Source organism: Synchiropus splendidus, chromosome 13 (genome assembly GCF_027744825.2).
Source record: "Synchiropus splendidus isolate RoL2022-P1 chromosome 13, RoL_Sspl_1.0, whole genome shotgun sequence".
In the NCBI taxonomy this organism is placed as follows: Eukaryota; Metazoa; Chordata; class Actinopteri; order Syngnathiformes; family Callionymidae; genus Synchiropus; species Synchiropus splendidus.
The window spans coordinates 6,901,515-6,922,286 of NC_071346.1; the positions used below are offsets into that span (position 1 = coordinate 6,901,515).

The 20,772-nt window shown below is 48.6% G+C and overlaps 1 protein-coding gene across 8 annotated transcripts in view; it reads right to left on the reverse strand.

Moving 5' to 3' along the window:
* Positions 1 to 255: 255 nt before the first annotated feature.
* LOC128769273 (myomegalin-like) overlaps positions 256 to 20,772 on the reverse strand; it is a 30,609-nt gene continuing 10,092 nt past the window's right edge. Inside the window, exons 7-48 of one of the 8 annotated variants that reach the window (XM_053882845.1) lie at positions 20,599 to 20,756; positions 20,380 to 20,536; positions 19,924 to 19,977; positions 14,318 to 14,455; positions 14,039 to 14,251; positions 13,730 to 13,954; positions 13,497 to 13,655; positions 13,334 to 13,435; positions 13,132 to 13,269; positions 12,883 to 13,062; positions 12,611 to 12,805; positions 12,331 to 12,513; positions 12,152 to 12,259; positions 12,030 to 12,089; positions 11,847 to 11,953; positions 11,630 to 11,772; positions 10,120 to 10,253; positions 9,946 to 10,046; positions 9,643 to 9,880; positions 9,392 to 9,569; positions 9,209 to 9,325; positions 8,880 to 9,121; positions 8,617 to 8,813; positions 8,429 to 8,546; positions 8,184 to 8,301; positions 8,024 to 8,078; positions 6,537 to 6,778; positions 6,366 to 6,461; positions 6,144 to 6,302; positions 5,217 to 5,468; positions 4,392 to 4,523; positions 4,213 to 4,329; positions 3,961 to 4,150; positions 3,764 to 3,885; positions 3,431 to 3,649; positions 3,251 to 3,352; positions 2,965 to 3,185; positions 2,760 to 2,903; positions 2,548 to 2,686; positions 2,401 to 2,447; positions 2,219 to 2,267; positions 256 to 1,877 (exon numbers count right to left, since the gene is read on the reverse strand). In XM_053882845.1, coding sequence (XP_053738820.1) covers positions 1,762 to 1,877; positions 2,219 to 2,267; positions 2,401 to 2,447; positions 2,548 to 2,686; positions 2,760 to 2,903; positions 2,965 to 3,185; positions 3,251 to 3,352; positions 3,431 to 3,649; positions 3,764 to 3,885; positions 3,961 to 4,150; positions 4,213 to 4,329; positions 4,392 to 4,523; positions 5,217 to 5,468; positions 6,144 to 6,302; positions 6,366 to 6,461; positions 6,537 to 6,778; positions 8,024 to 8,078; positions 8,184 to 8,301; positions 8,429 to 8,546; positions 8,617 to 8,813; positions 8,880 to 9,121; positions 9,209 to 9,325; positions 9,392 to 9,569; positions 9,643 to 9,880; positions 9,946 to 10,046; positions 10,120 to 10,253; positions 11,630 to 11,772; positions 11,847 to 11,953; positions 12,030 to 12,089; positions 12,152 to 12,259; positions 12,331 to 12,513; positions 12,611 to 12,805; positions 12,883 to 13,062; positions 13,132 to 13,269; positions 13,334 to 13,435; positions 13,497 to 13,655; positions 13,730 to 13,954; positions 14,039 to 14,251; positions 14,318 to 14,455; positions 19,924 to 19,977; positions 20,380 to 20,536; positions 20,599 to 20,756 — 6,165 coding nt within the window. In that variant the 3' untranslated portion in view covers positions 256 to 1,761. Of the gene's footprint in view, positions 1,878 to 2,218; positions 2,268 to 2,400; positions 2,448 to 2,547; positions 2,687 to 2,759; positions 2,904 to 2,964; positions 3,186 to 3,250; positions 3,353 to 3,430; positions 3,650 to 3,763; positions 3,886 to 3,960; positions 4,151 to 4,212; positions 4,330 to 4,391; positions 4,524 to 5,216; positions 5,469 to 6,143; positions 6,303 to 6,365; positions 6,462 to 6,536; positions 6,779 to 8,023; positions 8,079 to 8,183; positions 8,302 to 8,428; positions 8,547 to 8,616; positions 8,814 to 8,879; positions 9,122 to 9,208; positions 9,326 to 9,391; positions 9,570 to 9,642; positions 9,881 to 9,945; positions 10,047 to 10,119; positions 10,254 to 11,629; positions 11,773 to 11,846; positions 11,954 to 12,029; positions 12,090 to 12,151; positions 12,260 to 12,330; positions 12,514 to 12,610; positions 12,806 to 12,882; positions 13,063 to 13,131; positions 13,270 to 13,333; positions 13,436 to 13,496; positions 13,656 to 13,729; positions 13,955 to 14,038; positions 14,252 to 14,317; positions 14,456 to 15,380; positions 17,263 to 19,923; positions 19,978 to 20,379; positions 20,537 to 20,598; positions 20,757 to 20,772 lie in introns of those variants that run through there. The other 7 variants (XM_053882846.1, XM_053882842.1, XM_053882841.1 and 4 more) reach the window with 7 other exon arrangements.

Here is a 20,772-nt window from a genome sequence, read left to right on the forward strand (position 1 = left end):
AGCGACCTTTAGGTGACCTTATGCCTTTGTGGGGACCATTTGGCTGGACCCCACAAATCCAAACCTCAATTTGAGGATGAAAACTTCAACATAACAAGGTAGTTATAATTGAGTTTGAGTTTGGTCCTTTTAAGAAGGTGGTTAAGTGAAAAGTCTGAGTCTGAGAAAGCTAACTGTCGTGTCACACGCGAGGATCAGCCGTGTGTCAGTAGCTACCAAACTTTGTCTGAGAAGAAACCAGATATAACACAGACAAGCTTTTAAAACATTTTATTTATTCGTCCTAAAATCTTTTTTGTGGATAAACGTTGCCACCACAACACACTCATCAGAAACAGGATCGATACGAGTCCGGTTTCGGCTTCCTAGTTCATTTCGCAAAAACTAAACTGCAACAGTTCAAAAGCTCTATATACATACGCGATAACTAGTAACTCTTCTCTCCACCACTAAAAGCAGCAAGGCCTTGTTTACGCTCCACACTCATTGGCTTTTGGTTGCAGAAGACGACGTCAAAAGTTCGTCTTCTTTCACACACATCTGGCTCGAATTAAAAACTTGGCATTTATTCCTTTATACTTTAGACTTGAGCGCAAACAAAACCTACGTTTTGGCCAGGCGATTCTTCAAGACCCCTGAGAGCAGATCAAACATAAGCTGGAGCCAAAGCGACTAGTAGAGTGACTTGATATCATAAAGGCAGAGTCATATGAGGAGATTGAAAATGGCACAGTCGACAAACATTCGCTGCACTTCAAATACGCAGCAGCAAGTGAATCCCCTTCAAAAATACAATGATGTGTAACATCAAAATAAACCACACCAAGATATTGCACAGCTACCCAGATCCTCAACTTTGCATCAAAAAATGCAGCAAATGTTGGATGTTTCTCACACACACACATCCATGCTCACACACACACACACACATGGCTATTATTTACAGCTGAAATGGCAAATGTACAGCGACAAAACAGAACAAAAACGCGCAGCAGCTTGCCAACATTTCACTGTCACCTAACACGATGAAGCGTTTTGGTAATACTTTGTCGGGTTTTGGTCCAAAAACAGTCTTTTTTTCTCTCAAGAATTTTGGCAAATTTCTGCGTCATGATTTGTTTACAATCTCCGTCATGCAACATTCTTTACGATTTTCCATGAAGTGTATTGCACACGATTGTTTTCAATTATGAGCTGATTTTCTTGCAAATGAAAATGTGAGCAACAAGTGAAGCACCCAGAGGTCACGTTGAAGTGTATTGCTTCTTCAGTAGCATCTGCTGCTCCCCTCTCTCTCTTCAGGCTCTTTGTCGGTTGAGGTTTCCAGTGACCTCCACCCCACTTGCCTCCACAGCGCCAGTGATACATTTGAGTGTCATCTCTTCTTGCATTGTATTTGCAACAACAAACAGTGTTTGTCTTTGAGCGCCTCATGTGTGCAGATTCCTCTCTCAAGCCTTCATCCAACATACATCCGCTCGCCACCTGACTCTCAGATACTTGCTCACAAAGACTTGTCAGATAAAGTCCTCGCAGCTCCATGCGGAGCCCAGCATCTAGTGAGAGTGGAACTCTCCAAACCACCGGAAAACACATGTCGGTCACCTTCTTCTGTCACACACTGGATAAGGCAGACTGCGTCACTCAAAGACAAGGATGAAGCAGAGGGCGTGAGTCGGGCGCTAAGGCTGGAGGTGCTCTTTGCAACATGCACGTGTCGGGAGGCTGGTGTCGTGGAGGGTCTCTTGGCTGGGTGAGAGGTTAAAGCAGACACTGGCTGCTGCGCTTCCTGTTGGCTGGACGCGGAGCCACACCGCTGGTCTTCAGGAAACGGCTATCAGCAGGCCGGTCTCGGGCAGCGCCTCCTGACTCCTGACCTGCACATCACACAGCTCCAGTTAGAGGCGGCACGGCGATGACGGCGGCATGATGAAGACGGTCGGTCAGTTAGCGGATGGCGAGCGGAGGCGGAATGAGGTGGCTACAACCAACATGTTAGACTGAAGGTATGTCACCTGTAGAGGAAACTACTCTTTATTAAAAATAAACGGTTGCAGTTTGTTCATGGCTGCGGAACTTCAATCACGATGAGCAGAAATGGTGAGGATGAAAAAGCGCTGAGTCAGGTGAGAGGAATGCCAAGGCAGGGAAAGCTGCACCAGATCATCCTTTCTGTTTACACACACACTCTCAAGAGCGGACGATGGCAGACAGTTACCAGGAGAGGAAGAGGAGGAGCTTAGAGAGGAAAGTCTCTGTTCATTCTTCTGGAAGGTGGAAGACAAATGTAGGACGGAGGAAGAAGTGAGAGACAAAAGTGATGGAGAGTCGTCCATTAAGACGACGTCAAAACACTATAGAGGCACAGTGAGAGAAGAAGAAGAGTGAGAGAAGGTTTACCTCCAAATTTGTCCTGGCTTTCTTCAGCACGTCTCGAGTCCTGGACACTGTGGAGAAACATGTTTCAGAGGAAACCCTCACTAGACAGATACCAAGTGAAGCCCGAGCACTGAGGCTGTGTCTCTCTCCGTTACTCAGAGGACTTACACTGGTTGACGATGAAATGCTCCATGTTCTCCTTGGTGCGACTCGTGCTCCTCAGCCTTTGAATTGTCCCTCTGAGAACTTCCTCCTGCTCGGACATGCGCAGCTTCAACGAGAGGATCTCCTCTTGCAGACTCTGCTCCTTTGACAGTGAAATAAAGTGAAACTTTTGTTGTTGTCTGGACTCCCAGGACGCCTCAAGTGTGGATCCAAACCTTCTTCAGGTTGAGACTGGGGTGGTCGGAGCTGGGCAGTGCTGCCCTCCAAAACATCTTGAGCAGAGCCAAAGCTTCCTCCATAATCTGCCGCAGAGTCTTGGTGTTGGACAGCAGAGCCTTCACACAGCTGGAGTCCAGAATCTGCAGAGACGGCGCTGGATTAGTCGTCCAGACCATGGAGCGGAACGTGTGGAGAACTCACCAGCTCATTGGTGGGATCCCGGTTGCTCTCCGGCAGAGGCGGGCCCACGTACGACTGTAACGTGGTCTCCATACACTGCACCAGGCTCCGCCCCTCCAGGATTTGCTGCTGCAGAGCGCTGAAGTCGTCCACGTGACCGATGGCGTGGCGGCCGTTACGGTTAGCGAATGACCCGTCCGGAGCTTCTCCTTCAAGCTCAGAATGAGGGTCCAGAGGGTCTGCTGGAGATAAGTTTATACAGTGTTAGCAGAGTCTCAGGTGAGGAGCCCGGAGCAGAACTGCTCACCGTTGGCAGTGCTGTGGGCGTCGTCCAGGTCTGAGTATGGAGGACCAGGGGAGCCACAGTTGAACAGACCAATGTCCCTGACTGGCGGAGAAGGAGCCGGGTCTGTGGGCCATGGGCACACATTGCCACTGCTGTTGTCTACAAGCGCAGAGAAGCATGAAGAAAGGGAAGAAGTCTCACCGTGCAGCAGCTGTCGTCTGTAGAAGTTCTCTCTCTGTGGGCTGGCGCTGAGGGCGGAGAGAGATGGCCGGCGCGGAGAGGCGGCGCCCAGCCTCAGCTCCAGCTGCTTGAGGGCGCTATTGTCCTGGACGCTGGTCTGAAGCTGAGCTCGCAGGCTCCTCACCTCACCCAGCAGCTCGCCCAACTCAACAGGCAGCCCAGGCACCTCGCTCAAGAAGCCTGGTGACACAGTTGAAAAAAAAAATGGATGGATTATTCTCCCACTAGATGGCGGCAACGTTGGTTTTGACTTTCAAATAACTTCTTCACAAGACATGGAATAAAAAGACGGACCTTTGCTGGACTTGATGCTGGGACAGACGCGGTCGTAGACCTGCAGCTCGCTCTGCAGAGAGTGGACGAACTCCCGGCTCTCACACAGCTGCTGCTGGAGTAGCGAGACGTCATGTTGGAGCCTGATGATGCAGAGAGGAACACCAAACGTTTAGATGCTGAACTAACATCAAAACTATTCTGAGCCACACACAGACCTGTTGATCTTCTCCTGACTGGCCTGCCGTTCCTGCCTGAAGGTGACCATCTGCTGCGCCTGCTCCTGACTGCTGGCCTGCAGCCGGTGCAGCTCCTCCTTCCAGCGCTCGGCCTCAAGCTCCGCCTGCTTCAGTCCGCTGCGTGCTGAAATCACTGCCTCCCTCAGCTGCACCACTTCCTCACACGAATCTACGAGGAGGCTTCTCAATGACACTCTGCTCTGAGCCAGAATCAGCCGTCAGCTGCCGTACCTGAGCTGGACTTCAGACGACTCTGAAGATTTACGTTCTCTTCCTTCAGCGCTCGGATTTCATTGGACAACTGAGTGACGGAGTCCAGACCCTGGATGTAGATGTTAGTGGGTGCCCCTGGGAATAAGACAGATCATGTTCAGTCCCTTTCTTCTCACAACTGCTTGGAAAAAGTTTACCTCGGTCGTGGCCACTACAGGCCAGTCTCTCTTCCAGCTGCTGCCGGAGTCTCTCGTTCGTCCTAATGGACTCTTCCAGGCGCTGACGTAGACACCGAACCTCCTGCAGGTGCTCCTCGATTAAGTTTACACCTTCAATAAGAGATTTAAAAGTTGTGTTTGGTTTTTGTGTGCTTTTTTTTTTTACATTCCTGTTTTCTTGTGTGTTGTTTCCGTTTCCTGTGTTTTGTTCAACTTCACAGCAGCGCAGCTGGAACCCTTCCGCTGAGCAAGCTCTGCTGATTTCTACACCTTGTTTCCAGCCTGCGTTGCCAGATGGTTGCTCCGCGTCCACCAGTAAAGATCCCCTCCAGACTTGGCTCTACAGCGTTCTTTGATATCTTTCGATTGTGCGTGTCTTTTCGGCCGCTTCCTTGTTTATTTCCTGCCCTTTTCTATCAGCTTTGTGCTTCATGTGAGAGTTTTTGTAGCTCACGTTCTGTTTTCTCTTGTAGGCTTTTGTTCCTCGTGTGTGTGTTTGAGTATTCCATTTTTCGTTGTCTGGGCACCGTGTGTTTATCGGAGTGCGTTTTGGTTGTCCCCGTTATTTAGGCTTGATTGTAATTCGCCTCTTTTCAGTTTCAGGTTTTTCCCTCGTCCTTGAGTATTTCCCTCGCGCCACATGTTGGTGGTGACGTCTTTAGTTCCTTGTTTCCTGTTTGTGCCCTGTTATTTCTTTGGTTAATTGTGTATTAAACCTTGTTGAATTTTACCTTGTTGTTCCGAGTCCTCTGTGAGCCAGATACGATCTTAGCATTTGGGTCTGTTCTCCTGAGACAGACTAACCTGAGTGGCTGTTGGCTGAATGGTGCGCGGGGGAGCTGGCGTAGCTTCCGAACTTCGGACCCACGTTGTCCCAAAGGGTCCCTCCGGTCACCAGGCCAGAGTCAGACTTCAGTGAGAAGTCTTCCGGAATATCGCTCAGCTGATACGGCTGGAAGGCGTGGTGGGGGAGCTGGTTGTAGCCGGAGAGGTCGTGCTGGTTGTGGGCACCGGGTGAGAGAGGATATGCAGGGTTCCCGTGAGGCAGTGCAAAATCTGCAGGCAGAAACACCACCAGCTTGAAAGGAAAATCTTCACTGAGTAATACAGGCTCCCTGTTGTGTCATTTCAGGACACCATGATTGAAGGCCATGGCTCTCAGGACCAATTTTAAAAAATCGGCAAAATTCAACTTTTGCTTTTTAATCAATTTCTTTGCTTTCCTTGATGCTGACATGGTCCAAGGTTGCCAGACAAGTTGTTTTCAAGTATTTTTTTAGTTTTGAAAAACTATTTTTACTGGTTTCAAATCACTTTATCGGCTTACTATATGACCCGCGTTTACCATATCAACCCTCTCGGACCCTCCAGTTCTCAAGCAGTTCTCTCTTGTTGTGTTGATATTTTTAAAATAGAGATCTGTGTTTATGTATTTATTGCCAATTTATTTATTTCATTTCAGCATGTTTTATGTTGCCTTTATGACTGAAAATTGTCCTTTCAAATTATCTTTCTCATCAATTATTTATAGTATATTTATGTATTCTTTCCTCTCGTATCTCTGGTCTTTGCCCTTTAAGGAGCACCCAACCTGGGGCCATCAATGGTGGCTTCATACCTAAACACTGTGGCACTTTGAGTTGCATGAGAGTGAGAAAACAATGTGTAATAGAAGATTCTTTTTTCAAGTAAAGAGGTCAGTTCAATCATGTGACACACCCGGCTTCTCACCCCTGTTCTGCTCATTCATCCGCTTATACAGCGAATCCAACTCAGGGCGAACAGCAATGACAGTCAGGGCCCTAGGTCGAGGCGCAAAAGTACCTCCCCCTCGCAAAGCATCGGGACCACAAGGAACAGAGGGAGAGCAAGGAGGGAGACTGAAGGGGGCTGAAGGAAAATGAAAAAGTGAGCAGGATGAAATCACCAAGAGTTTCAGACTCAGACCGTTACCTCTGAAGGACGGACTGATCTGAGAGGAGGTTTGCATGTTGGGACAGCTATTGGAGGACTTGAGGGGAGGACGAGGGGGTGGGATGGATGCAGAGACTATAAAAAGGACAGTGAAAGGAGAAGGATAGTAAAAGAAAAGGTGTGGAAACAAAGAATGACAGAGCCGGTTACCGTCAGCTCCAGGTTCCAGCTGGGGCTGTCGGTGCTCCTCCTGATACTCTCTGCTGTCCAAGTCTGAGCACAGCTCCAGGTCTTCAGTGGTGCGGTACTCATCGGACACCAGGGAGGTCCGATCTGACTGCTCGGTGGTCTCGGAGAGAGCTTGGCAACTGGAGGGCGTTTCAGGGCGGTGCTGCAGCTTGTTGTGGAGGGACTCGATTATCTTGTCTTTCTGCTGAAGCTCTTTGCTCAACCTGAACACACACCACGAGGAAAACCATCAGGACCAGTTTATTTTATTAACAGTATTTATAGTTACTCAACACCACTGGCAATAAACATTTTTCTATGTTCGAATTTTGAGGATTGCAATCTCCTAACTGACCGCTAGAGGTCCGTGTACCGCAGACGGTGGCGCAAATCAGGGCAGTAACAGCATGTAATACAGCAGTAATACAGCATGCTGTATTACTGTCATGAAATTGGAAAATATGCTTCGGTGTTACGGGCAGCGATGAGAATGTATCTTCACAAACTCCACGAAAAAATAAACAAATTGCGAAAGGTGTGTCAGATACGTTTGGGTTTGTGTCGTGTTTTAAAATGCACAAAGGACTCGGATCCCAGTAACAAAGGCCTCCATTTCTCCACCCGACACGGACTCAGCTATCTCTGTTTTAAGGGCTTTGGCACGATCCTTCTGGAGTATTACTGGCCCGACTGGACTCACTGAGCCTCTTAAGTCCAGCTGGTGCGACACCTGCAACTTTGCTTTAGAGTGGAGGAGCTGCTCTGCTGCTGGTGTGGATTAAGTGCTGCGCTCACGTCTGCTGGGACCAGGACAGTGACATGAGTAATCGGTGGTTAACTCCCCAAAACAACTCCTCATGTGGTGCGCCGATTAGAAAACCCTTCTATCGCTGGTCCTCAGGATTAGATGAGGTGTTAATCCTGAAGTTAGAGACTAGCAAACAGTCTAACCTCAACGTGGTCCAGGAGTCATATCAGACGAAGAAGAATGTGAATTTAGCAGCATGTAAAGTGTAAAGTTAGGTTCTAGGTAGACGTTGAAAGTTTTAAAGCACAGATTTAATGTTTTAAAGTCTTGAATTCTTCCTTAGACATGGATGTTTTTATACATGAGGCATGAAAATTGTGTCCATTTTTGCACCGTAAAAACAACTTTGTTTGGTACTGGTGAAATTACATTAAATAATAATAATAAAAAAAGAGTCATTGAATATATGCAGATCACTCCATCAACGGAGACGATGACGTAACTAGCTCCTTCTTTGTACAAATAAACAGTGAGCAGTGGTTCTCAACTGCTGGGTCGGGGTCCAAAAGTGAGTCAGGAAGAGTAAAAAAATATTTTATTGAACTGTCACTTAATCTGTTTTGTGTGTGTAAAACCTATTAGGCCCAATGTGCATATTTGTCTTGAACATTTAATTTAAAATTAATATTATTCTCTAATAGTCTTCTTGACATGGACTCACCTCATGGCGAGTAGCTCGTGATCAGTGCTGTCGTCGTGGCTCTCGGCACGGCCTCCTGTTGGTGGAGATCACATGAGAGCGGGAAAGATTTATTATTTGGATCTGAAGAAAGTGAAACTGTAATTGGCTTATTGGTCTCTCGGACGATGGAGTCCCTTACGTCCGCTGATCTTGGTGACGAGTCTCTGTGCCAAGGCGGAACCTTGTGCCAACTGCTCCCTAAAACTCTGGCCCATGTAGTAGTCGATGTCATTGGCTCGCAGCAGCTCCTCGAATGCCTGGTTAAGAGGTTAGAAAGCTCACGACTGGAGAATGATCTCATGTGACGTATGTATTGACCCGCAAATCTTTAGCCTTCATGTTACAAGCTTTATTCAGGAAGCTCAAAAGGATGAGGATGATCACCTTTGTGGTGTCACCCAAGTGTTGGGTGAGGATGTGGGAGACTCCTCGTCCCTCTCTCATCTTCTGCCTCAGGTTGGACAGCTCCCGAGCTTGAGACTGGATCAGAGAGTTGTACTTCCTAAAAGGCAAATCCTCATTAGGAAACATCTCCACACAATGAAGAAGAAGCCGAAGAGCTTCCGACTTACCCGGGCCATGTAGCACATTTCCCATCTTCTGCCTGATCTTTACCCTCCATTTTGGTGCTTCTGAGTTGGGCCTCCAGTGATGTGACACGTGCCATCAGCTCCTGTAGCTCTCTGCTCCGCTTGGCCCCGGACTGGTTGTCGGACATCCAACCTTCGTCGTCCTCTGCTCCGCTTGATCTTTCAAAAGCCCAGTTCACCTTCAACAACAACGGCGAGGTATGAGAATGTGAGCTGGAACCACTCGCTCTGTAACGCAGTCCCACCTTGCGGGGAGTTCGCTCCAAACTGGACGCATAGTCGCTGGTGGCGGACAAGGAGCGGACTTTCAGCTGAAGTCCACGGATCACCTTGTGACACCGGCTCAATTGAGAGCGGAGATCCTGAACCAAGTGGTCTCCCATTTCTACTTTATGACTCCTGCTGTGACCTGAGTACCAGCCACCACCCGCTCCCTCATAGTCCTGAGGTACAGACAGCGAGGTGCACATCTCCAGATCATCAAACTCTGGGGAAGGAGTGAGAAGAAGACGTGAAGAAGACGCAAAGAAGATGTGAAAAAGACATGAAGACTCCTGAGGAAGATGATATTCACCTGGGCTGCTGGCGTCTTCTCTTTCAGCTTCGTTCTCACTGCGACCACAAGTCTCATAGCCCAAATCCTGAAGGTCCACCTGGACTTGTTTACTAGCCTGCTGGACCGACGTCTCAGCTGCAGAAAGACGGACAACAAGTCTTAACATCAGCAGGTCTTGATCTGTTGTCCAGATGAACTCACTCAGCAGGTCCCTGTAGTCCTTCAGCTGTTCGGCCTGGGCCTGGACCGTGGCCTCGGACACCATCAGTCTCTCCTGCAGCTCCCGGTTCTCCTGCAGGCTCAGAGCCAAGTCGGAGCGCAGGCTGTGGTCACTTTGGATTGTCACGACGTCACAGCTGTGAGCAGAAGAATCCACCTCCTGGAACAGAGTCGTGCAGGAAGTTGTCAAAAAAAACATTTGCTCCTTAAAAGTTATAGAAAAGATCAGGTACCGTGTCAGGCAGAAGGGGGTGATGGGGGAGGTCCAGAGTGGATGGACGAGGGCGCCTCTTCATCCCTTGCTCCTTATCAGGGCTTGAACAGTCCAGACCACGTTGTCTTACAGAAGACCTCTCCTCCTCCTCCTCCTCATAAATATCCTCCTCCACTTCAGGGCTGAAGCTCCTATGACTGCCTGTCTGACCCTCTTTAAGCGACTGGTTCTCCAGCTGGAGCTTCTGCAGTGCAGACCTTTAAGAACACAACGATGTGAAACAACTCACAAATACTTTCCAAGTCAGAGGAGAAAACTCTACCTCATGTGCGCCACGGATGTGAACCCATCCCTCTGCAGCTCTGCCTTCACTTCTTCAAGCTCACACTCGAGTGTCTGCCTGGTCACATGACTCTCGGACCTCTGCCCGGCGAGGAAACGTTTCTGTCAGTGAGGGTCAGCTGGTTGAAAATCCACTGTAAAGTAAATCTCTCACCCGAATGGAGCTTGAACTTCTGGCTGAAACTTTCTCCACCCCCTCCACCTCCTCTTCCTCTATGCTGTCGGTGAACTCGTCACTGCTGCCTTCTTCATCATCACCTTCCTCCTCCTCATCCTCCGTGCTCAGACCTGCATCACAACATTCATGTTAAGTTCTTACATGGCTCTTCCTTTTGTTCCAAATCTTTCCATTCAGTGACATGAAGAACACAGTGTTATGTAACTATTTGCTCGCCGGCTTTAAACAGGAGGTGGGCGGGGCTAGTCATACACTGTGAGAGTGGAATGGTTTGGGACATTTAAAACACACTTTTGATTCATACTTTCCATTAGTTTGTAATTTTGTAAACGCACTTCCTGCTACCAAACGTTCCTCCTACACATTATGTGTATGGGTGTGTCACTGGTGTGTCATTGCTCTATATTAAGGGACAGGTTTGGACTCGGGGAACTCTATCTTTGAAATAGAATATGTGAAATAAGCATTGAATTAAACGGTCGTGGGGCTTTCAGTATAATGGAGCACAAGATCACATGACCTCAGACTCACAAAGGATGCGCCTTGGGAAGGGGAGGGCCTTGTGTTGTGTTTAGTGTACTCATGTATTTCACTTCTTCTCCACAGCGGTGTCATGTATTACATGTAAACAACCATGCAGTCATGGAAGCATGCCGGGGTCGTGCAACTTCATCAAAACAAGGAATCATTTACAGTTTCTGAACTCATTTGGGGTAATAATAGGAGTCTAATTTCATTAGTGTGAAGGGTCAGAAGGTCAGGGAAAGGGGGGGATTTGTTTCATAAAAGGAGCTGTGGGGGAAAAAGGTCAGTTCTTGGGGTGCACTGGGTTGGGGTTCCGTTAAACAGACGTCCCAGTCAGAGCAAATAAAGAGAAACCCATCACAGCAATGTTTTACAAAATAAGTCAGCACACGTTTATTGATGTTGATACAAAAGAGATGGAGACAAGGAATCCAACTTTCGAGAAAACAAGAGTGTATTGATAAGATTTGTGGACGCAGCAAAGCGAATGGAGGCCTAACTCACTGCTAGTGCTGTCTACAACTGAACAAGTGTATTAGGGGGGCGGGGGCTAACTTTAAAAACTGTCTTCATACACACAGAGAGATGAAGTAAAAACGTGATGGATGAAGGGAGACGCATCAGTGTAAGGCATGAACTTGACTTCCACCACAAGACGGGACTCCACTGGAAGAGCAACACCGGTGAGACACCGACATGGCAATACAGAACTATTGCACTGAAGATTAAAGCAGGCAGGAACATAAATATAAAGTAAATGATGTCACTTCACCACAGACAAATGTCAACAGGTTACTGTGTTTAGTGCTTGTGCAGTTTTATGGTGTGAGACTGATGGTGTGTTCTGGTTTAAAGACGGCGACAGACCATTATGATCACCACTCTCACTCCGTGCTGTTGTCAGACAAAGAATCACTGTCATGAGTGCTAGAGCCCCGGGCTGGTCCCCTCCCGTCCCCACCTCCAAAGTCAGGCTGCATTTTAGAAGCCCTGTCCATCGTCAGGGCCATGTCACGGGTCCTGGCCAGGACCTCCTCCAGCTGTCCGCGGAGCGCCTGGACGGTGTCCAGCTCGGTGTGAAGAGACTGGAGCTTCTCCGCGCTGCTGTCAGATTCAAAGATGATCATTCAGGAAAAACGATTTTGAACCGATGTTCCTTCTTGGACCGGCTTCCTTACCTGTCACTCCTGGCGTTACTGTGAGCTAGACTCTGGTATAACCTCTTCTCCGCCCTCAGGGCCTCATTCAGCTTGTGATACTCAGACACCAGCTGCTCCAGCACATGCTACACCACAAAGAGCAGGATGAAGTCAAGTCTGGGGGAACCAGAGCTTCTTCAAAACAACTTGAAATAAACCTACTTTGTGACCTGTGCCATCTTTAGAGTCGATATAAGACGACCGCAGAGCAGAGAGCTCCTTCTGCAGACATAAAAGAGCTCAGTATTAGAGAGTGAGATTGAAACACAATTTCCTCGACGCACCTGGGCCTCCCTCTCCTTCCTGAGCGCCAGCTGCAGCTCATCCTGAAGCACTTGAAACTCCGACATGCTTTCCTTCGAGGACACCTCTTCTCCAGTCTGCATCATGTCCTGATCACACCGCCACCATCAGACATACAGAACAAACCAACAGCCAAAGCATTCGACTGAAAAACAGGCACCTTGATGAAGGCTTCTTTCTCCTTGAGGAGACCCTGCAGACGCTCGGTGTCTCCTCCGAACTCTCGCTCTCTGTCCCGTCTCAGCTGGCACAGCTCCTGTTCCTTCAGCAGCAGCTGCTGGCGCAGCTCCTGCAGCTCACTGGAGCGCTCGCTGATCACCATAGACAATCTATAGGAGGTGTCCTGAGGAGCAGAAGACGTGCATTCAGATCAATGATCTCAGCTATAATGATGCTCTGACTGGTGCTGAGAACATTGCCCAACTACTAAGACAGAATACCTGCAGGTACTGATCTTTGGAGCTGATGGTGCTCAGCAGGTCCTGGACTTCAGTTTGGTGCTCATTAGACCTCCGACTGCGGTCTGATAAAAGCTCCTGGAAAAGCTTCTCTTTCAGTTCCAGCCGAGCCTTTAGCTCCTCCACCACCTCCGAGGGACCGGCCTGGACTCTGGCCACCAGGGCAGCTGTCAGATCCTGTGACAACACCCTGGTCTGTCAACTTCTTCAGGCCAGCTCAGGGAGACGATCCTAAACAGGTTTTGGTGACTCACCTGTGTCTCACGGCTGCGTGCCTGCAGAGCTGCTTGTAGCTGCCTGATGGTGCCGTCTTTCTCCAGCAGAGTGTTCCTCTCCTTCTCATCACTCTGCTGCTTCAACCACTGCAAGTTCCTGTAGGCTTCAGCTGCCTGTTCCACCTCCAGCTCTTTACCTCGCACCAGAGCGTCCAGACTCTAAAGTCAACAATCCAGTTATACATTTTTTCCTTGTGACTTTGTGCGTGAGAACATGGCTGTGCTCACCGTGATGGTCTCCCCGTTGTTGGACAGGATGCAGCGGAGCCTCTCCAGGTCGCGCTCCTTCTCCCTCAGAGCCAGCTGCAGCATCCTCACCTGGTTCTCATGCTCATCCATGCAGCGAAACTTGTCGTCTATGGAGCGCTGAAGCAGACCGCCAGACCATTACTATGGAGTTCAGTCACGTGATGGACATTCTTGGCATTACCTCCAGAGCCTTGTCTCTATCTTTGATGCGCTCTCTTAACTTGTCCAGCAAAGCATCTCGTGGTTTGGACTTCCCCTCAGCCTCGGACATTTCTATATAGTCCTGCAGCGAAATTGAAGGCACTTAATACTTGAACAGGAAAACTGAGGCTCACGGTCGGCACCTGTAGCTGCCGGTCCCTCTGCTGCAGAGCCTGTTTGAGGCGTGAAATGCTTCCATTGCTCTCCTGCAGGACCGTCGCTCTCTCAGCCTCACTCTCCTTCAGAGCAGCTTCATTCGCCTGCAGTTCAGCGTGACTTTTCTGAAGAGCGCAGCGCAGGTCCTGAGGGGAAGAAGGAACGACATGACGCGTGATGATGAAGACTTTAATCTCCAACTGGCTCAGTGAAGACAAACCTGGTTGTGTTTTTCAGTCAGCTCTTTGTGCTGAAGGGCCTCCTGCAGATCGGCGTTGAGTCGGTCTTTGAACCGAACCAGGTCCTCCTCCTGCCTTTGGCTTCGCCGCAGACTCCTCTGACTGACCTCCAGCTCCAGACCCAGGGAGAACAGAGAGCTCTGCACACCCACCAACTCCTCCTGCAGCTTGGCGAGTGTCAACGTTTCACAGACGCCTTCTGGAACCTAAAAAGAGCAGCACTTGCATGAACCCATGTATGTCCTAGGATGTGATCATCCTGTTTTTGGTGCTTTTCTCAACAATCCCACCTTTCTCTGCGCGAGCTGGTTGCGGTGGACTATTTCTTGCAGCTTGCATAACGTGCTGTTCTGCCCTTCGATCATCTGATACAGCTCCTGGGCCTCACTGTCTTTGGTGCCCATGGACTCTGTGAGGCCCTGGATGGTTCTGTCCCGGCTCTGGGTGGCATGGCGGAGCGATCGCAGCTCGGACTCCATCTCGTTCAATTTCTCCTGCAGCTTCTACAAACAAAGAATCTCAGCTTATAAATCAGCCTTTTTAGGTTGAAACAACTTTGCAGAGCATACCATGTTGTTGGCTTCGCTCTCATGGATCTTGGCCTGCAGGGTCTGCACCTGAAGCTGGGCCTTCTGCAGCTCATTCACGCACTGTCCGGCTGCACACTCGTACTGGTTCAGCTGACTCTGCTGCTCCTCAACAAGATTCTGCGAAGAAGAAAAGGGAGATCCTCTGATAAACCGCTGAATTACCTTCTTAACAACACAACAGTTGCAAAACAGGAGGTTGTGTCATTTGTGGTTAGTATTCCGGGACTGTGTACTTTGTAAAGAGCTGAGAGAACCTCCGGCGGAGTGAATGAATTTTTGCATGCATGAGCTAACAGCAGCGTGTGTGTCCTCTATGTAACCAGTATTTTACGTAACCCTGTTAAGTGGCTCCATTGTAAACTGGGCGGACGTAAAATAATCAACCCTCAAAATGAATTTAATCCTGCTGCCTACTCTTGAACGTGAGATTCATGCTTGTTTTTCCACGTTCTGGAGTGGAGGCCAGAAAAGGCCTGGTTGGCTGGGTGGTCTGATATAGCGAGGATCTTTTTGCCTCAAGGGCGTGAAGGGAAAATAGGCCAGTAGCCGAGTCACTCCATCTTAACGTCACCCCATATCTAACCCAGATAAAAGTGCGGCACTGCTCTGAAAATCTGACCTCATCCAGTGTAATGTCTCCCTTCTCCATCTTAAATCTAAAACTACCATTGAGAGTATTTATTCCAGCAATACATGTCAAGCTCCACTGCTCCCTCACAGATTAAGGTTATAATTACACTGTCATTATAAGTAACGTGGGAAGTAATTATCAGTAAATCAGGGCGAGCGCTTGAGCCAGTGTCTTCTTGCATGTAAACAACTAAGCTGCACATTTCTATAGACGTCCTGTGAGTGAAAGCTTATTAACCAAGCTGGACTTCCTTGTGTGACAGCTGGATTATGGTGCTCGTGAAGATCAAAAACAAGGGAGAATTTTGTGTGAGAGCTGGACCGTGTGTCAGCGACCACAGACTTAGTGTCGAGTAAATAGTTTGTTATTGTGCGGTGGCCAGTGATAATAGCTCCTGTGTTCATCGGATACCTTGTGCGGAGGAGGGCGTGGACACTCTATGTATGAGTCTTCAAGACAGTCCTCCATGTTTGCAACATCATCGTCCAGTCGTATTACTGGGGTATCAAACTCTGCTGTGGGCATGTTGTGGTCCCTCTCTGAGGCAAAGGACATTGCCAGTAAGGGATTAGGGAGGCCAGTCCTTGTGCCACCGTTGCTGTTTTTTTGTCTGTGCAAAACTGGCAATTTACTGCCCTTAGTGTTTTGGATAGGCCGATAAACAGAGTAATTTTGTAGCATAAAAAGGGCCAGGGCCATGTTTGGTGCAGGGGATTCTGGGTCATGAGGAGCCATCATGTGCTCCTCAGAGAAGGAGTCAGATATCCGCTCGTATATTAGCTCTTTGGGGGAGCTGTGGCTCCCATATGTTACAGCTCCAGGCTGAGTGTAGTCCTCTCCAGTTTCCAGGGATGCAAAGGAAGGGCTGGAGCTGGCTCGGCCAGCCAGAGTGGGGTCGCTGTCCGACGTCCTGGACGGATCGTGAGAGTCGGGAACGAGGGTCAAGGAGGATGGGAGTTCATCTGTCTCATCTGCATCTTTTCCGGCACCAGTGGCACTCACTCCAGTCACACTGGCTGAGTATCTCGTTGATGGTCCACAGGAGAAACTCCTCGCCAGCTTTCGGGGCACCTTGCAAACAGCCTCGTAATCTGAATCTGCAACACGCCAGTGTGAACATCCGCGACACCTTCTGGGCGTGCTTGGCGTACAGCGTTGGAACCCTGGAACCTCTGAAGGAAGGCCTGCAGAACATTGATGCTGGTGCTGACCGTCCAAACTGTCGTCAGCCCAGGACTCGTACAAAGAGTAGACCAGGTCCTCTTGAAGAAGGGCGCAGTATTTCGCGTGGGTTAGACCGGAAATGTCCACCATCCCTTCAGCTGACCCGTGCTTCTCCACTGTAGTTTCATCGCCGTCCTCGGAGTTGGTTTTACGGTACAGTCCGCCGATGCATTGCCTGAGCCGGTGCTTCTCCTGCAGTAGACGCTGCAACCTCTCGATGGACAGGGCCTCAACACGGGCGATCACGGTGTCAAATCGGTACATGCGGTCCAGCATGAAGGTGCACTTGGAGCAGGCGAACTCTCCTCTTCCATCTCGGGTCAGCTCCTGGCCAAGAGCGTGGGACAGCAGCACCTGAAGGTTGAGCTTGGCGGTGGGGTGGAAGATCCATCGCCTCTGGTTCCCACAAAGGTCCCGACCACAGATGCGACACGACTCTTTCATTTTTAGATCAAGCATTCCACGGGCTGGTGAGGGTTGTCAGATAATATCAAAAATCAGCAAGTCGAGGTAGGCAGCGTCCATGGATGCAGAGATGTTGCTCATGACAGAGCCAGCAGGTGGTTCTGTCTCCGCAGGTGCAAATGGACTGAATGTGGCGCAGACTCCGACAGTCCTTTCAAGGTCTCAGGAATCACATCAAGAGTATCTTTGTCGCGTGTTCCGAAGGCTATTGTCGGTCCTCCACCCCTGAACCATCCATGTCAGTCAGAGAAGCCCTGCTCGCCCCGCAGTCCGCCTCATCACGACCGCCGATCCTTCACACTGTCCTCGACACGAACACACGCCAGCGACAGCGAACCGCAAGCTTCCTCCGATCTTCGCGCACGCAGAGGACGCGTTTCATTCATGTCAGAGCGCAAGGTGAGCGCAAACACCGCGGACAGATCCAAGCGCGGTCCCAGATCTTCCGGACAGATAAACGCCGTCTCTGCCTGAACCAGACCTGCGGCGGCGGAGCGAACCATTCCAGATCACGAGGAGGGGGAGGCCGGGTGAGCGCACATTGAGCCGCGACGTGACGCGAATGTCCCTTTCCACACTCGAGTACCCACCCATATGCCATTTTATTTGGAAAAGAAAAAAACACGAACTCGTTATTTACGCTTTTAAATATACCCCGAAGTCGTGGAAGTCCATCCATTGACCCCCCCCCCGCTATGTTTCATGAGGTCCATTCGCCCCAGTGAGCAAGTGAAATGCTCAGAAACATTAGTGACGCTCTGTAAATTAATGCACTGTACAATGAGATGCTGTGTTGTCTTCACTATCACATGCTTTACATATATACGAAATATTGTTCAACTGCCTGCTGCCGAGAGAGTGCTCTGTATTCTTCAAATAGAAACAGTGTCCACCGTGACCTTGTTGTGTATCGCATTATTGACCTTTTAAAGTGTAAATTGTGCAACTATTGTAGGTGTTTTTTTCAATAAATTTGCCTAGAAGACATCGCAAGCAGAGGCCAGAGTCACCTCAGCATCCATCTCTCAAAGTAAAGGAGCACTGGCTCAGTTTGAGTCTCTCCTGAGCGACCAAGCTTCAGCTCAAGCTCAAAAAATCGTGCTCGCTCTCCACACCTCCACTCCAGGGTTTGATGTCCTGTTGTGGGCTGGAGCTGGGACAGGGATGAGGCGAGTCTGGGACAGAGCGTGACTTGGTTTATGACTTTGTCACAGCCAAACTGCACAGAAGCGCACATTCAGAGCTGGACACGCACCGGGCACCTCTTCCCTTCTGGTGAGACGTCACTCACTCGGCAACCCCTCCCACATGCAGCGGCCACACACATAGAGGAACAGCGCACCTGCAGCACACACTCTACATTCACTCCTACAAAAGACTATGTTAAGGCTTGGAACCCATTATTTCTTTTTCCATTCATTGTAATGGGAAAAATCGATTCAGATTTCAAACAAATCGCTTCTCGAACGGCCGTCTGGAACGGATTGTGGTCAAGAACCGAGGTACCACTGTACTTGAGAACAACACTACAAGATACTCCTCCTCAAGTCACACAGGGGTAGAATCTCGTGTGTGTGTGTCAGTGTGAGCAAACACGTAGCGTGAGTAGTTTAGTGCCACAATAGAAGCAATAACACTGTGCAAATAGCTTCAGTTGGGAAGGAAATGGTGTTTTTATCAGGTGACAGGACGTCGTCCCATGCTTGCTGGATGACTCCAGCCTTGTAGGTAATGGTTAACAAGCCTAAACCAGGTTGAATAACCATGTTGTCTGGGTTATTTAAAGAATGCCAGAGTACCGATGTTGAAACAATAACTGGCCTGTGACGGTCAAACAACAGAACTGTTTTACTTCATTTAACGGTGCATGGAAATTGTAGCATTGGCACCGCCTTGTCAGCAGGTTTTAGAAACAGATGGTCTCACTGTGACTTTGATGCAGATTCATGTGACTCACACAAATCTCAGTTTGAACTCCAGGCCATGGAACAAACTGTGATTTATTCAGGTTATAGAAACAGACCTCCTTTCATTGGAAAACATCCTCTCGGAATTTAAATCAAGGTGATTATTTTGTTGACTCCAGCGCAGTTAATACATTGAAACATAGATAGCTGTGATGTCTGTTTATGTATTTAATGAAACACTTTCAATAGATGTATAACTGGTTATTATCTTCCAGCAGATTGGATCGCACAGTCTGAAATGTCTGGGGAACTAATTTAGTGTGTCTAGTGTGCGGCCGTCTGAAACAACACAACTTGATATGAGCGTCTGTGGTGAAAGTCATCGTGACCTATCGACAGTCCGGGTGAAACCGGACCCGCAAATCCGCCAGCCAGTGCGATGCCTGCATGCACACACGTACGCTTGAATGAAGGGACCTCATGGGAATGTGTACACACAAACACACAATCACGCAATGATGTGCAGACAGATGCACAAGCATCAAGCATCATGACAGCCTCTTTCAAAGCACTTAAAATGTCGTGACAACACACATTACAGTTGAGTCATAGCACCTCTGGCACTTAGTAGTTTATTTCATTGATTTTATCATTGATTTTTTGGCAACGGCACAATGGTGGCAAGCTATTATTGAACATCTAAAAATCCAAACTGACTCTGTAACAGGCTGCAGGTGCACCTGCCTACAGCTCGTAAACCCCACTGTCTCAGTAACACTTTCCAGACGTGACACTAAGTTTCTGAACCAGCATCTGGTTACGATGACCGTCATCATGATCTCCATGTATTTTAAATAAAGACTAGCAGCCATCCACATTTGCATCCTTCAAACAGAAATGATTTGCAAGTAAAATGATGAATTCTCAACTTCCAAGAAGCTGAGCATCAGAGCCAGATCAAGTGCCAAGTGAAAATGTGATTTACTTTGGCTCACCACTGTCCATTAGTGGCTGCATCAGGACTAATGTGTCCCTGGGGAGTGTTGTCACTCTAGGTGAGGACGGAAATGTAACAAGATTCTGGCACTTTGTGTGATTAGATAAACCACAGGGAGAACGACGACACTGTCAGCACGGAGAGGGATGAAATAAGCAAGGTATCATAAAAGTAATGATCAACTTCAGACTTCAAAAATCAGCACTAAATATACGTTTATTTCCTGTCTTTGTAACTGATGCAACAGGCATTGGGAGGGAGAAGAAGAAGAAGAAGAAGAAGGGAAATGTGATGCTGCTCTGACACTTAGTGGAGAAGTGTGTGAAATGAAGGCAGATTAAATGAATTTTACAATTCCTACCTGCATTTCCTGCTCAATACGAAGCCTCTCTTCGCCTAATTCCTCTTGGTAGAACTGGAGAAGGAATATACCAGTTATTACCTTCAGTTTATTCAACAGCAGATTTAGACATCACTGACTAGCATCATCTTGCATCAGTGTGAGTTTGTTCATACTAATGTTCATGTAAACAAAGCCTCTAATGGGAAAACCTGTTTTTCAGGTAGTCACATCAATGGCAGAGGTGAATACAATAGACGTGACAGTAATCATAAAGTATAAAAACAGGAAGGGGATCAATAAAATGTGCATGAGCAGCAGGAAGTTAGACCCACCTGTGTGCAACATAACTTGTTCTTGGTTAGAGGTAGGAGTGGTGTGTAGTAACATAGTATAAGAGTATAGTATATGAAGTAAATAAGTAGTGATGAAGTGTAAAATGAAAAAAGAGAGGTGAAAGGAAAAGGCCTACTCTACCTCCACGTCCTTGTCCTTCTGCAGCAGAGTTGACGACAGCTCTTGGACTTGACCCTCCAGCTCTCCAACCCTATGTGTCAGAGTGATCTTCTCTCCAGTCAGCTCTGTGATGAGAGCATCTTTGGACCTCAGCTCTCTGCTCAGCTCCTCTATGACTCTAAACACGGACGAAAACTTGGTCAGGATTCGGCCGAGTGTTTTACTTGAATGAATATTCACCTGTCTTTGCTCATGTTAGACGGGGAGTGGATGCTTGGAGGCCGCTCGTCCTCCGGCATGTCGTCCATGGGGGTGTCTAGTGAAAGGAGGGATGCATGGGAGTGCGATCCAGCAAGAGAAGCCATCCTCTCTGCTTCACTGCGGGCCAGCTGGGCCTCCTGGAAACACCCACAC